This window comes from Ailuropoda melanoleuca, chromosome 14 (assembly GCF_002007445.2).
Source record: "Ailuropoda melanoleuca isolate Jingjing chromosome 14, ASM200744v2, whole genome shotgun sequence".
Taxonomy (NCBI): domain Eukaryota; kingdom Metazoa; phylum Chordata; class Mammalia; order Carnivora; family Ursidae; genus Ailuropoda; species Ailuropoda melanoleuca.
Genome location: NC_048231.1, coordinates 55793507 through 55808503, shown reverse-complemented (window position 1 = coordinate 55808503; position 14997 = coordinate 55793507). Strand labels below are relative to the sequence as shown.

The window sequence follows — 14997 nt, the reverse complement described above, 5'->3', positions numbered from 1 at the left end:
TTGCCCCGAGGATGGAAAAAAGAGATTTAAAGACTGAAAGGGTGTAATTTAGTGGCCCATTTGGATATGAAGGTTAAGGAAGAGAGAAATTGAGAATGTTCAGGTGTCTAGCTTTGGTATATGATGTTAAAGAAAAAGAAAAATTATTCATGACACTTGTTAAAGGAAGTAAGGTGGACTTCATTCAGGGGGACTATTACAAAGAGGTTTTATAATAGGTGAGAAATTGAGCTCAACTCCAAATACAACAACAACAACGAAAATGGGAATTTGTAGCCAAGGAGAGTAGGGTGCAGATCAGTGGATAAAGAATTACTGAGAAGAAACACTAGGGGTAAGGGAGGATACTGTCTAAACCAACCTAATAGCGTTCTTGCTGAAAGCAGGTCAAGGTGATCAGATATTAGCTGGAGGATGTTGGAGGATGAGGGACCTGATTAGATATTGAGGTTAGGGATTCTGATTAAACTGTCATAAGCATGATTCTTGCTGAAACTGGACAATACAAAGAAACACAGAAGCCAAAAAGTCAGCCTCTTTGAGAAGAGAGTTCAGAAGAGCTGAGTAGTTTGGTCGAGGAGAATTTTTTGGTGGTGATGTTCTAGAGCCTTGATGAAGAATACAAGAGAAGGGTATAGAAGAAAGAATTTCAGGGGCGCCTGGGTGGCTCAGTCGTTAAGCGTCTGCCTTCGGCTCAGGGCATGATCCCACCATTCTGGGATCGAGCCCCACATCAGGCTCCTATGCTGGGAGCCTGCTTCTTCCCTCCCACTCCCCATGCTTGTGTTCCCTCTCTCTCTGGCTGTCTCTCTGTGTCAAATAAATAAATAAAATCTTTAAAAAAAAAAAAAAAAAGAAGAAGAAGAAGAAAGAATTTCAGGCCAGGATATGCTGAGTTTCAGATCTCTAGAACATCAGAGTGGAGAATGTCCTGTAGGCAGTTGGATTGTGTATATAGATATAAACAGGTATTTGTTAGCATGCAGTTAATTAAAGCCAAGAGATTTCCCAGGTGTGAAAATGAAAGAGCAAGCTCTCCCAAGTGAGCAGATGAGAATACAGCCAAGATCAGAATCCTGGGAGAACATCCACATCCAAGGTACAAGCAGAGAAAGAGAAACCTATAAGGAGGAATTAGAAGGACCTCCCAAGACTTAAAGAGAAAACTAGAAGCTTCCATTGTCATAGAAACCAAGGAAGGGGATTTCAGAAAGGCGTGATCAGCAACTATATATGTTACTCAGATATCAAATAAAATTAACTCTTAAAGGTGTTCATTGTTAGCAATTAAGATGTTGATGGTGACTTTTATAAAATCGACTTCAAGAAGCAGAGGAGCCAGAAAGCACATGGCTGTGAACTGAAGTTGAGCAGTAGTAGAGGAAGATACTACAGTACGAATAGTCTACTTTCCATGGTATGCTACAGATTAGACCATCACAGAAGTTTGAGCCGAAGGAGAAAAGATGTAACAGTAGTTAGAAAGTAGTGTATATCTAGTGGCTTTTGTCTTAATGACAAAAGAAAAAGAATTAAAGTAACTAATGATACCTTCTTTGCTTATAAGCTGCTGGAAAGTTGTTTAATTGAATGAATGAATGAATGAATGAATGAAAGAAAGAAAGAAATACTGGAGGAAGTATGCCAAATATAATAGCAGTTCTTTGGGATGATAGAATTATTCGTAATTGTTATTTTCCTTAATTTTCCCTTATTTACCACAATGGAAATGTATATTTTTGTAATGGGGTCGGGGGAGAGGGGCAATGTTTAATTGATGAAACCTTAGTAAAGCTCACATGAAAGTTAGAAGCTGCTCAGAGATTAAGTAAACATGCTTTTGACCAAACATGACTTCCTAGTGGAAGTTCTGATTATTTGGGTATCAAGTGGTCTTACTGCAGGTAAATTTAATGAAATAACTTGTTTAACTTCTCATTTACTTCAGAAGTAACGTATCTTTAGACTGGAAGTTTATAGTGTAGGAGTCAAGTGTGAATTGCCCCAAAATGTGCCACTTTGGCATGCAGCTTATTTAAAGCTGAAAATATTCAAGACCCAAAAGACTCAGGAAGAAACTTTGATCTCCACCCACCCCCTAACTGCCTAAACAAAATTAAAGGACCTCCTCCCAAAAGGGAGCTATCACCATAGATAACTACAGTATAATATAAACTAGGGATGGCAGACAGGGAGAAACTTAGCAAAGTCTCTTAGAATTCCTCTCTAAGTCCCATTTGGGTCTGTGTGGCCCAGCAAACATTGTTTTCCAAACGTTTACTCTTCCATCTGCCTGTGAATTGCTTTCCTTTTCTTGAAATCCCAGACCACTACCCCCTTATCTTTAGTTCAGGATGACAAATATACTACATTTTGCTTGTCTTTAGAATCTCGTGTCTTTGTGGATTCCCCATACATACAAGATTAAATTTGATCTTCTGTTTATCAGTCTCATGTCAGTTTAATCCTTAGACCAACCAAAAGAACCTTAAGGGTAGAGAAAATTTTTTCCTGCTCAAGAATAGCTTCAGTAGGGGCGCCTGGGTGGCACAGCGGTTAAGCGTCTGCCTTCAGCTCAGGGCGTGATCCCAGCGTTATGGGATCAAGCCACATCAGGCTCCTCCGCTATGAGCCTGCTTCTTCCTCTCCCACTCCCCCTGCTTGTGTTCCCTCTCTCACTGGCTGTCTCTATCTCTGTCAAATGAATAAATAAAATCTTTAAAAAAAAAAAAAAAGAATAGCTTCAGTAACTCTAGTCTTTGTGGAGGGAAAGCGGGGGAGCCAGAGGGAGACGAGGGAGGGAATCTTTTTTTTTTTTTTAAGGGTCCGGGGGGAGAGAAAGAATCTTAAACAGGCTCCACACCTAGGATAGAGCCCACCACAGGGCTCAATCCATGACCCTGAGATCATGACCTGAACCAAAATCAAGAGTCAGACACTTAACCAACTGAGCTACCCACACCCCTCTAGTCTTTAAAATAACTTGAAAGTCAGGTGGTATAGAAAAAGTCCTTGGAGTTAGAACATCTAGGTTGGAGTTCTGGGCATATGCTTGCTGCATGATCCTAAGTGAATAGCATTCATTCTGGCCAACTCTTCTCATTTGTGAAGTAGGAGAGGAATATTCCCTACAAAGAGACTCTTGATAATTGAATTAAAAGTATATGCAAGTTTCTCTAAAAAATGGATATCCATTTTACCATCCTATCATTTACCAAATAACAATTGCTTCACTAAATTTTTCCCAAAAATTTGTATATGTAATTTTTTTGTAACTTCATTTATGTGTTGAATTGTCCTTTTAAAGAAAGATCCAGCTTATTTATACATTTTGCTATTTTCTATTTCCTACAGCAAATATTCTCTTCTTGGTCTAGCTGGAAAACATTCCATATTAATTACTGGCATTCAACTGGTATTAGCGGTATTAGCAGGAAATGAAATTTGGCAGGAAATAAAATTTGGAAACACTTTTTTTCTTTAGTTTTGGTTTCAACAGATCTTAAAGCTCAAACTTTAATGAGATTAAATGTGTTAAATTTATTACTCTTTGGAAGAATGTACTGACTAATAATCAGTTAGCAAAGATCTAATAAAATCAATATGAAAACTTCTTTTTAACATCCTAGAAAGTAAACACGCAGATGAAAAGCTAGATAACTAATAAAATAGATCAAATCTAACTAAAGCTAGACTTCAAAACTAGAGGGCAAAAACAACTTACATGTATTAATTAATATAAAAATGTTAAGAGTGTATATAATGCATATGATATTTATATAATATATATGAGAACTTAAAAACACTTCCACAGCAACTAGTGGAAAAGTTATTGGTATCCTTATTTTACTGAGAATGAAGCCAGATTTTTGATTCCTAACTAATGCCACTCTGCATTTAAGTATTGTACATCAAAAAGCGTAAGGGGGGTGTGTATGTGTGTGTGTGTTGTTGTTGTTGTTATTGCTTTTTAACTCCTCTTTGGGGAATAATAAATTCTGGGGACAAATGATACGTGAGAATCCAAAAGGACTAGAAATAACATGGTTCAGTCAGTAATATGAAAGTTTTATAACTTACTAAAATGTTTTTGATGGATGGTTATGATTTCTCAACCAAAGTTTTCTTTTCCAAGTTAAATACAATGATAACAGAAAGCAGGAGAGGTGTAAGAACTCTGAAAGAAGAAGTTCAAAAGCTGGATGATCTTTACCAACAAAAAGTTAAGGTAAGAACTTTGCCACAGTTTATATAGGTAAGCCTTGACCTGTTCTGACATCTAACAAAATCTTTAAGCTATCCTATAACTTATATTTAAGTTTCATCTAATCTTCTAAAGTTTATTATAAGGAGTTATTTTGTTCTTTTTTTTTTCTTCTTTTTTAAGATTTTACTTATTTATTTGACAGAGCACAAACAGGGGGAGCAACAGGCAGAGAAAGCGGGAGAAACAGGCTTTCTGCTAAGCTCTATATGGGGCTCCATCCCAGGGCCCTGGGATCATGACCTGAGCCGAAGGCAGGCGCTTAACAACTGAGCCATCAGGCGCCCTATTTTGTTCTTTTAAAGGACTTTTTCCTGAATTGAGCTATTTCACACTACAACATGTTTACTGTTCCATTGATATTTTAGACTTGAATATGAGATTCTGTATGCTTGCAAGACCAAAACATGTTTTAAATGTAATCTCTTCTACCTTTTTATAGAAATTTAGTGTTAAGTACTCCTAAAGCATAAACCTCCAACACAAACTTCATGTATGTGATTGCCAGTAAAGAGTCATTGCAAACTGACTATCTTGGCCAAATTCCAAAGATCATTTATATGAAATTTGGAATGTGGGTAAAATAATAGGATTCATTTCCCACCACCACTAATCCATCCATCTTCTGGCCAGCATTTTACTTAGGGAAGCACTCAGATGACTGCTCATTACCATTTATATAACTTTTGTGAAAATTTTAGTCATACTAATATATTTTACTTAGTTATACCAACAAAGTATCAGGAATTGAAAACTCTCTTGGCCTTGTGTTGTAGTTAGGGCCTATACATTTTGTTAAGCAGTGAGAAATTTTTAGAAAATACACCACAGTAATATGATCTACATGTGAAATATGAGGCAATTGGTAATCATTTTTGTTTTTTTATATGTTCTCCATGACAGTACTTGCATTTATCCTCTTAAAGCACTTCAGTGAAAGGCTTTCATATTTCATCTTGAGAAACCTACGAGTTGATGACTTTGGGCTCCTTTGGCTGTGCATAATGAATACATATGTGAAATAAAAGTAGTGTGAAAGTTACGCACATTTTTGCATATATAAAAGGCCTCTTTGATGATCACAGGAAATATTTAAATCAGTATCCTAATGTTTCCTATAGTACCTACTTGAAAATACTGCTGAATGAATTCTATATAGGCCTGTTGAGAAGGTCATATTTAGGTTTATAGTATAAAATTCCCAAAGGAGCATTATAAAGTCTTACGTGTAAGACGATACACATTCTGAGAATACAAATGATGATGCAAGCTGATTTTTGTAACGTGTTACATATATATGGTATGTGGAGTATATTTAGTATATGGAGTATTCATAGTATATGAAGTATATAGAACATAAACATCAAAAACCATAGCCATGCCCTTGTCTTGATAGGAAGCTGAAGAAGAGGACAAGAAATGTGCCAGTGAGCTGGAGTCCTTGGAGAAACACAAGCATCTGCTGGAGAGCGCTGTTAACGATGGCCTCAGTGAAGCTATGAATGAATTAGATGCCATTCAGCGAGAGTAAGTTTGTGTAACCAAGATTTATAATGTTTATTTTCTAATTAATTATTTAACATTTCTGTAAAACTAGATCTATGTTTATTAGCTTTAATTTATATTATAGAGCTATTTGGGGAAGAGGAAGTAGTGAATAGAACATGCACAAAAAGAGCTTGTAACTTGGAATACTGTCCCAGTATTCTGTTGCTATAATAGCTATTGCCCCCTAAGAAATCATTCATTTTTACATCTAATTAATAAATGGCTTTTAAACCCTGAAAACAGGGGCGCCGGGTGGCTCAGTCATTAAGCATTGCCTTCGGCTCAGGGCGTGATCCCAGTGTTCTGGGATCGAGCCCCGCATGAGGCTCCCCCACTGGGAGCCTGCTTCTTCCTCTCCCACTCCCCTGTTTGTGTTCCCTCTCTCGCTGGCTGCCTCTCTCTCTGTGTCAAATAAATAAATAAAATCTTTAAAACTAAATAAATAAATAAACCCTGAGAACAACATAAAATTTTCAATCAATTGAAATATTTTGGCTCTTGGTTACTATTTATACTTTCTAGAAATTACATATATAGTAAACTATGTACTATAAATTATATGGTCATTCTACTGTAACACAATATGTGCCTTCATAATAATCACTGCACTGCAAAATCAAGCAATAAAAAATCAGGACTTATAGTAAAATTGGGATTGGGTACAACACTCAAAATCTCTGTCAGTGACACACATAAACAAAAGATGGGAACCTAACTAAAATGTTAGCACAATGTACACCTGTTAAATGGTTAAGAAATACATAAATGCTATGATAAATATGACACTTTGTCTTAGAGAGACCTGAAGTTTGCTTGGGGAAAGGAGCATTCAAAGGGTTGCAGCTTTTAGATTATTGAGATGAGGTGGAAGAAGGATTATCTGAAATCAGATAGAAAGTTTAGCACCAGATTTGGATGCATGTGACTCATCACATAATGCAATGAACTGAGGGAGCCGGTACACATTTGAGATGTGTGTTTATGTGTTTTGTATATTCCTTTGCATCTGGATTCAACTGAGTGTGGTTTTCTGCATTCACCTCGTGTTTCTCAAGAAGGAAATGGCATAGGGACACCGTGTGACTCAGTGGGAAGAACATGAAACTTTTTTTTTTTTTTTTAGAGTGTAAATCTTGATCTCAGGATTGTGAGTTTGAGCCCCACATTGAGTGTAGAGATTACTAAAAAAAATAAATTAATTTAAAAAAAAAAGGAAAGAAATGGCATTTAAGCAAACACAAATTTTTGCATTATGCTTAAATTGCTACATAATATAACAATCCAATTGGAACAAATACATATTTCCAAACAAGCAGCAAAACTAACCGTATTGTTACATTTCTTAGTTCTTAAGTTTTCCCTCTTGGTTTCCCTATTATTTTAAAACTTACATTGGGGGGCGCCTGGGTGGCACAGCGGTTAAGCGTCTGCCTTCGGCTCAGCGCGTGATCCCGGCGTTATGGGATCAAGCCCCACGTCAGGCTCCTCTGCTATGAGCCTGCTTCTTCCTCTCCCTCTCCCCCTGCTTGCGTTCCCTCTCTCGCTGGCTGTCTCTGTCGAATAAACAAATAAAATCTTTAAAAAAAAAAAAAAACTTACATTGGAAGAGTTTTAGCCACATTGTGTATTAACAGTATCTAAAATGGTGACATCCCTTTTTTAAAGAGTATTCTGCTTTTGTGTATATAATTCTCTCATGCAACCTCTATAAAGTCAATATATTGAATAGTTAATCCATAGGCTCTTTTTTTTAAAGTCTTAATTAAGTGGTCCTCAACTAAAAAAATCTGACTTTGAGGTTAGAAGTACAGCCCTTAAGAAAATCAAACCTCTTCATTTGCTTATTTGTAGTTTAGGGATAAAAAACTCAGCTGAAGCATTTTTTTTGGCCTGCAGTCTTTGTTTTTAATTTGAATTTGCATGCCTAAAAGGGAGACTCCCACTCCCCCACTCAAATGTATTGAATGCCTTCTCCCTGAAAGCATTTAAGTTTACAATCCTTCTGGAGATTCAATCAAGACCATTTGCTCCCAGGTTTTATATGTTAAAGCACAAGGTGTTGGTGCTTTTTTGTTTTGTTGCTTGGATCTTTGCTGTTTTAATGGTTGAGGATCTTTGCTGTTTTAATGGTTGAGAAGCAAACAGCGCATACCCCACAGACTGGTTTTATTGAATAAGAAAAGGAGAAGTGAGCTCACTAGAACTGATGCATTAGGTTTTTTCCTAGACAACTCAAACAATAGTTTTTATTCTACAGATACCAACTAGTTGTGCAAACCACAACTGAAGAACGACGAAAAGTGGGAAATAACTTGCAGCGTCTTTTAGAGATGGTTGCTACACATGTAGGCTCTGTGGAGGTAAGTGTATGAATGTCTTTCCTACATTCTAATAAAGCTTTTCAAAATTATATTTCTGTTTTATTTCTACAGAAATTAAATGATAAATTTTTTTTCCTATGTAAAATATGTTCTAGTAAAAAGTCATCAGAAGAGTCCTATTTAGTGGTGTGTAAGGAACATCTGCATTTCATAAAGTAATCTGTTTTGTTCACATAAACAACATTAATGGTATTTATTACATCAGTAGTATATAATGATATGCCAGGCCACATTCTACATACTGAAAACATCAACACATTTAAGGTTTCATTAAGATTAAGATGAAAGAGCGTGTGTTATGACAAATATTTTTCCTTTCCATTAATTTTGTGTGAAGTACTTATAAAATATAGAATAAAGTACTTATGAAACATGAAGCATAGGTTAAAATTTCAACAATAATACTATTCTTCCAACCTGCTGAACAGAGCCCAGAAGCCAAGATAAATTGCTAAACGAATTCCTTGATAGTCTATCAGGTGATAATATATTTCCAATTGTGAATGGTTTAAGAGAAAAAAACTCATTATATCACATTGATGGGCTTCCATTTATTGAAAACAGAGCATGTGATATCCTACTTCCCCTCCTTTCTCCTGAAAGACATTGAACTGCATTTTCTTCTTTGCTAGTGCTCTTCCCTGTTTGGTGTAAAGAACTAGGAAATATATGCTGGATCCTACATCAGAAAACCTGGATTCTCCCCACTTAGTGGCTCTATAACCTTCATAGATCCTTTTTCAACCAGTCTTGTTAATTTGAACCACAGACCAGATAATTATTTGAGTAATTACTTTCTTGTTCTCTCAAGGATGATGTATAATAAATGCATAAGAGGAAAATTCATTCACAACCTATGATGGTTGGCTCAAATTGAGAAAGTCTGCCCATATGTGTCATTTTGCTTCTTTTGGTCTTCACTTTCTTCATCTGTATAATGAGAGGGTTGTACTAAATCATTGCCAACATCCTTTCCATTATCTGTAACAATTAGTTTGACCTCAGTGTTAGCCCTATAGTGATTTAGCACGAGGGATTTATGTGAAAGGTAACCACAACTGTCAAAGGTTTAATCAGTTAACATGAAGTTAGATTTGAAACCCTAACGATAGATTATTATTTTTTAGTTTCTATGGTCCATTGTTGTTCAAGGTCAGACTGCATTTACAGAGCACTTACTTCGCACTGTGTAAAATTCACAACTAGCCAATAAGCAATGGAAGGAGCCCCTAAAGTCAACCAATCGTCTTTAAAACCTAATATGGGGGAATTTTACAAGTGATGAAATTAGACTGAAGAAAATAGAGGATTGTGGATCTAATGGTATCTTTAGATGGGATATTTTTCCTCTGAAGTAAAACGTTTCTTTGAGTAGTTCCTGGTTGGAGCCCCGTGCAGGTCCTGTATGTGGCTTGATATTCTAGATTAGGAGACAGCAAACTACAGCCCACAGGCCAAATTGTGCCCAGGGGCTGCTTTTGTAAATAAAGTTTTATTGGAACACAGGCACTTCATTCACTTCCGTACTCTTTATGGCTGCATTCCCACTACAATGGCAGGGTTGAGCAGTTGCAACAAAGGTCATGTGGCTCACAAAACCTAAAAGGTTGCTGACTCCTGTTCCAGACTCCTACATCTTTGAAGGGCACAAAATCTTTTTTTGTCTGTTTCGATATTCAGAAATTATTATAAAGCTGTAATAACGAACCTATTGTAGTACTGATGCATATAAACCAAGTTCAGATTCAGAGTCTAGAAAAAGATGGATGAGCATAGACAGGAAACTAATTTATAAGAGAGGTTGTATTGCAGACTAGTGGGGTGAAATGAATTGGCCAATTAATGGAGTTGGGATTCCTACCTTAAACCCTAGACAAAAATCACTTCGGGGTGGATTAAGAAATTAATGTGAACTTAAGTTTATTTTTTTGGAGAGAGAATGAAGGCTGGGGAGAGGGGCAGGGGGATAGGGAGAGAGAATCTTAAGCAGGCTCCACTCCCAGTGCAGAGTCTGAAGTGGAGCTCGATCCCACAACCCTGAGATCATGACCTGAGCTGAAATCAAGAGTCAGACACTTAACCGACTGAATCACCCAGGTGCCCCAATGTGAGGCTAAATTTTTAACTTTTAGAAAATTATAGACACGATCTTTACACCTCAAGAGTTGTAAAGGAGTTCTTAAATTAGACACAAGAAGTACAAACCACAAAAGAAATTATTTATAAATTCAGCTTTGTTAAGATCTCTACATCAAAAGACAAAGAAAGACTGGAGGGGCACCTGGGTGGCTCAGTACATTTAAGCTTCTGCCTTCAGCTTAGGTTATGATCCCAGGGTCCTGGGATCAGCCCTGTATCGGGGTCCCTGCTAATTTGGGAGTCTGCTTCTCCCTCTCCCTCTGCCCCTCCCCCCATCATTCTCCATAAACAAACATACAAACAAATAAATAAATAAAATCTTTAAAAGAAAAAAAAAGAGTGGAAAGAGAAGCGACGAAACAGTAGATGATATTTTTCAAAACAACTAATAGCATCCAGATACCTGATGACCTCTGAAAAATAATTACAGAAGGTGGGCAAAAGACTTGAATGGGAATTTCACAGAAAGCTAAAGTGGCTGTTAAACAGGAAAAGATCTACCACCCACCCTCAAGAAATTGGCAAGAAAATTGAAGTTTGAGAATACTAAATGCCATCAGGAACGTGGAGAAATGCAAGTTTTCATTTATACTGCAGGGGTTGTAAATTGATGTTAACAATTTTAGGAAACAATTTGGCAATCCCTAATAAAATGGTGCGGTTCCATTCTAGGTATTTAATTAAATTTTTACACTGTGGTGGAGTACTGTACTAGGTTAAATAGTATCCTCTCAAAATTCATGTGTATGTATCCAGAATTTCATCATCTGCTCTTATTTGAAAATAAGGTCTTTGTGGATGTCATTAGCTAAGATGAGTTCATACTAGATGAGGGTAGGCCCTCAGTCTAGGGACCGATATCCTTACAAGAGTCCGTGTGAAGATGTAGGCAGAAATTAGAGTAACACGGCTGTAACCTAAGGATTGCCCAGAACTGCTAGAAGCTGGTAAGAGGTAAGGAAGGATTCTTCCCTAGAGCCTTCAGAGAAAGTGGCCCTGTCAGTATCTTGATTTTGGACCTCAAGCCTCCAAAACTATGAGAAAATAAATTTCTGGTGCCCTAAGCCACCTCGTGTGTTGAAATTTGTTATAATTGAAGTAGTAAAAAACATAACCCAGTATATTAGTTTTCTGTTACTGCTGTAGCAAATTACAACCAACTTAATGGCTTAAAGCAACACAGATTTGTTTCCTTATATAACTGGAGGTCAGGAGTGTAAAATGGGCCTTCCAGACTACAATCTTTTTAGAGACTCTAGGAAGGAATTTCTTTGCCTTTTCCCTTTTATGGAACCACCTACACCCCTTGGTTTGCAGCCTCTTCACCTTCAAGCCAACAGCACAGCATCTTCTATCCCCTCTAACCTCTCTTCTGTCCTTATATTTTCTCTGACTCTCACATTGCTGATTCCCTCTTACCAGGACCTTTGTGATTACATTGGACACACTGGGACAAGGCAGAATGATCTCCTTTTCTCAAACTCCTTAATCACATCTGTAAAGTTCCTTTGTCCCGTAAGATAACATATTCACAGATTCTGGGGATTCGGCCATGGGCGTCTTTGAGAGGGTTGCTATTCAGCCTACCATACCTGGAAATAAACTAAAATTCATCAATAGTAAACTGGATAAATATCGATATATTCATGCAATAGAAAACTATTTGGTAGTACATGAATAAATGAACTATCTGCATTAACATCAATGAATCAAAATACTGGTTGGAGTAAAGTCATAGAACATTATATTTAATGTCAGTAAATATGAATGTTAAAGCCAGGTACCACTAAACTAGTATATTGTTTAGAGATACATACATACATATCTGTATGGGGTGGGGGGTAAAAGTATAAAGAAAAGCATCATTGAGGAGAGTGGTTGGCTCTGGGAAGAAAAATGGGGATATGATTAGGAAAGGGCACAAAAGGGGATTCAAGAGTATCCCTTACATTCCCTGTTCTTAGAAATGTTACCACTTGTTTGTATATTTCACAAACTCTTTAAAAGAAATTAATGTTTTTTCATTAACAATTCTTTGTTTTCACTAGAAACATCTTGAGGAGCAGATTGTTAAAGTTGATAGAGAGTATGAAGAATACATGTCTGAAGATCTCTTGGAAAATATTAGAGAGATTGGAGACAAGTATAAGAAGAAAGCTGCTCTAATTAAGCCTTCTGATGAATGAAGATAAAATACTGATTAAGCAAGAACTTTATTAACAGTGTAAATTTGTAAATGTCCTTTGTAGGTTAGAAAAATCTCTAACATATCTTATACCCCTCCTTTCAATGAAGTCTTATGACCGTATCTTCCCAAGCCTGTGAAATATTTTTATATCTTTTATAAATCTAGTTCATTAATTTAAAGCCTGTATAACCTAAAATTATGATAACTTGTATTGTTATCTTTAGATGTGAAAGACTAGTTATATTATGTATCCAGAGTTAATAAAATTATATAAACAAAATGTGTTTTTCCCTGATTTCTCAACCTAACTTCAGATGGTTAGAAGATAGTTATTTTGATCTAAACCAGGAAATAAGCAAACTGTGGGCCAAATGCAGTCACACCCATTCATTTATATATCATCTATGACTGCTTTCGCGCTACCGTGGCAATGTTTATTATATGTGACAGAGACCATATGGCTGCAGGGCCAAAAATGTGTACTATCTGGCCCTTTACACAAAAGTTTGCCAGTCTGGTATAACCTATACAAAAGTTGAGGCTCTTTAGGGGCGCCTGGGTGGCACAGCGGTTGAGTGTCTGCCTTCGGCTCAGGACGTGATCCTGGCGTTATGGGATCCAGCCCCACATCAGGCTCCTCCACTATGAGCCTGCTTCTTCCTCTCCCACTCCCCCTGCTTGTGTTCCCTCTTTCACTGGCTGTCTCTATCTCTGTCAAATAAATAAATAAAATCTTTAAAAAAAAAAAAAAAAGTTGAGGCTCTTTAAAAAACATAGTCCAACTCATTCCTTATTCAGAGCCAAGAAGCTAAATTTCTTTCTGGCTTCATGCCACCATTACTCTGAAATGAGCAGAAGAATATGGAATGTGAGAATCAAAAGAAATAATAAAATATTTCAATCCCCTCATTTTAGAGATGAGAATTCATATCTAGAAACCTGATTTACCTCTGGTCACACCTCTTTGTAGGGGTAGAAGTCACACACAAACTTGTAACAGTACACAATCCTGACTACAGCCAGCCACAGTAAGATGAATGTTCTGGACGGTGAGGAAGTCATATTAGAATGTAAGATTATTTGTCTAAATTGTTAGACCAGATTCACATTCAACTGACATCTGCCCCTAGTTGAACTTTTATTCAAACTTTATTACAACTGATGCAAGTCAAAATGAAGAACATGATAAAATGAAATGTAAGCAATATAAGAACCCAAAATGGAATTCCACCAAAGCTTTATGAGAGGACAGCATGCAGCCTGAGAGGGTGGGATGAACAGAAACAGGTTATAGTTAGAAGATAATAGGGGTGCCTGGGTGGCTCAGTCGTTAAGCGTCTGCCTTTGGCTCAGGGCATGATCCGGACGTTCTGGGATCAAGCCCTGCATCAGGCTTCTCCGCTATGAACCTGCTTCTTCCTCTCCCAGTCCCCATGCTCGTGTTCCCTCTCTCACTGGCTGTCTCTGTCTCTGTCAAATAAATAAATAAAATCTTAAAAAAAAAAAAAAAGATGATAGGACAAGATTAATAGGATTAATAGTTACCAATGTACTCAAGAATCTTGACCATTAACATCCAAGAGAACTTCCTTCAATGATGGAAATATTTTATCTGCACTAACTGGTATGGTACCAGCCGTATGTATCCGTTGTGCACTCAAATGACATATCTGTTTATGACAAAGACAACTCAGAGCTTTGCCCCCTCAGAATATGGTATGGAAACAGCTGCATTAGCCGCACGTGGGAGTTTGGCTCTTGACCCCACCCAAACCTACTGAATCAGAATCTGAACCTTTCTATAGTGTATTGACATAAGCTATACATTTTTAAATTTTTCGTAAGTTTTGACATCCATATACACCTATAAAATCATCACAATCAAACTAATGAATATATCCATCACCACTAAAACTTTCCTTGTGGCCCTTTGCAATTTTGTCTCTTTCCCCTGACACTTAACCACATCTACCCCAGGCACACGGATCTCCTTTCTGCTACTGTAGATCAGTAAAATAGTATGTACGCTTGTATGGCTTCTTTCGGAATATTTTGAGATCCGAGATTATTTTGAGGTCCACATTACACTGGATTATCAGTAGCTCATTCCTTTTTGCTGACTAGTGTTCATTATATGAATATATTGAGTTTGTTTATCCATTCGCCTGTTGATGGACATTTAGATTCTTTACAGTTTTTGCCTTACAAATAAAGTCATGGATATTCACGTACAAGTGTTTATAGGGACATACGCTTTCATTTCTCTTGGGTAAATACCTACGATTGGGCTGGCTAGTTCATACAGGGTAGGTGCATATTCAAATTTTTTATGAAATTTAGATAATGTTTTCAAAAGTGATGGTACCATATGTTTCTACCTGCAGTGTATGAGACTTCCAGTTGCACCACATCCTTACCCACATGTGGTATGGTCAGTCTTTTTAATTTTAGCCATCCTAAGGGGGTGTGGTTCTATC

At 37.0% G+C, this 14997-nt stretch overlaps 1 protein-coding gene across 1 annotated transcript in view; it reads left to right on the top strand.

The window, feature by feature from the left end:
- Positions 1–12828, top strand: part of NDC80 (NDC80 kinetochore complex component) — a 50077-nt gene extending 37249 nt beyond the window's left edge. Inside the window, exons 14-17 of the mRNA XM_011233410.3 lie at positions 4136–4228; positions 5661–5791; positions 8070–8172; positions 12381–12828. Coding sequence (XP_011231712.2) covers positions 4136–4228; positions 5661–5791; positions 8070–8172; positions 12381–12518 — 465 coding nt within the window. The 3' untranslated portion in view covers positions 12519–12828. The remainder of the gene's footprint in view (positions 1–4135; positions 4229–5660; positions 5792–8069; positions 8173–12380) is intronic.
- The last annotated feature ends 2169 nt before the right edge of the window (positions 12829–14997 follow it).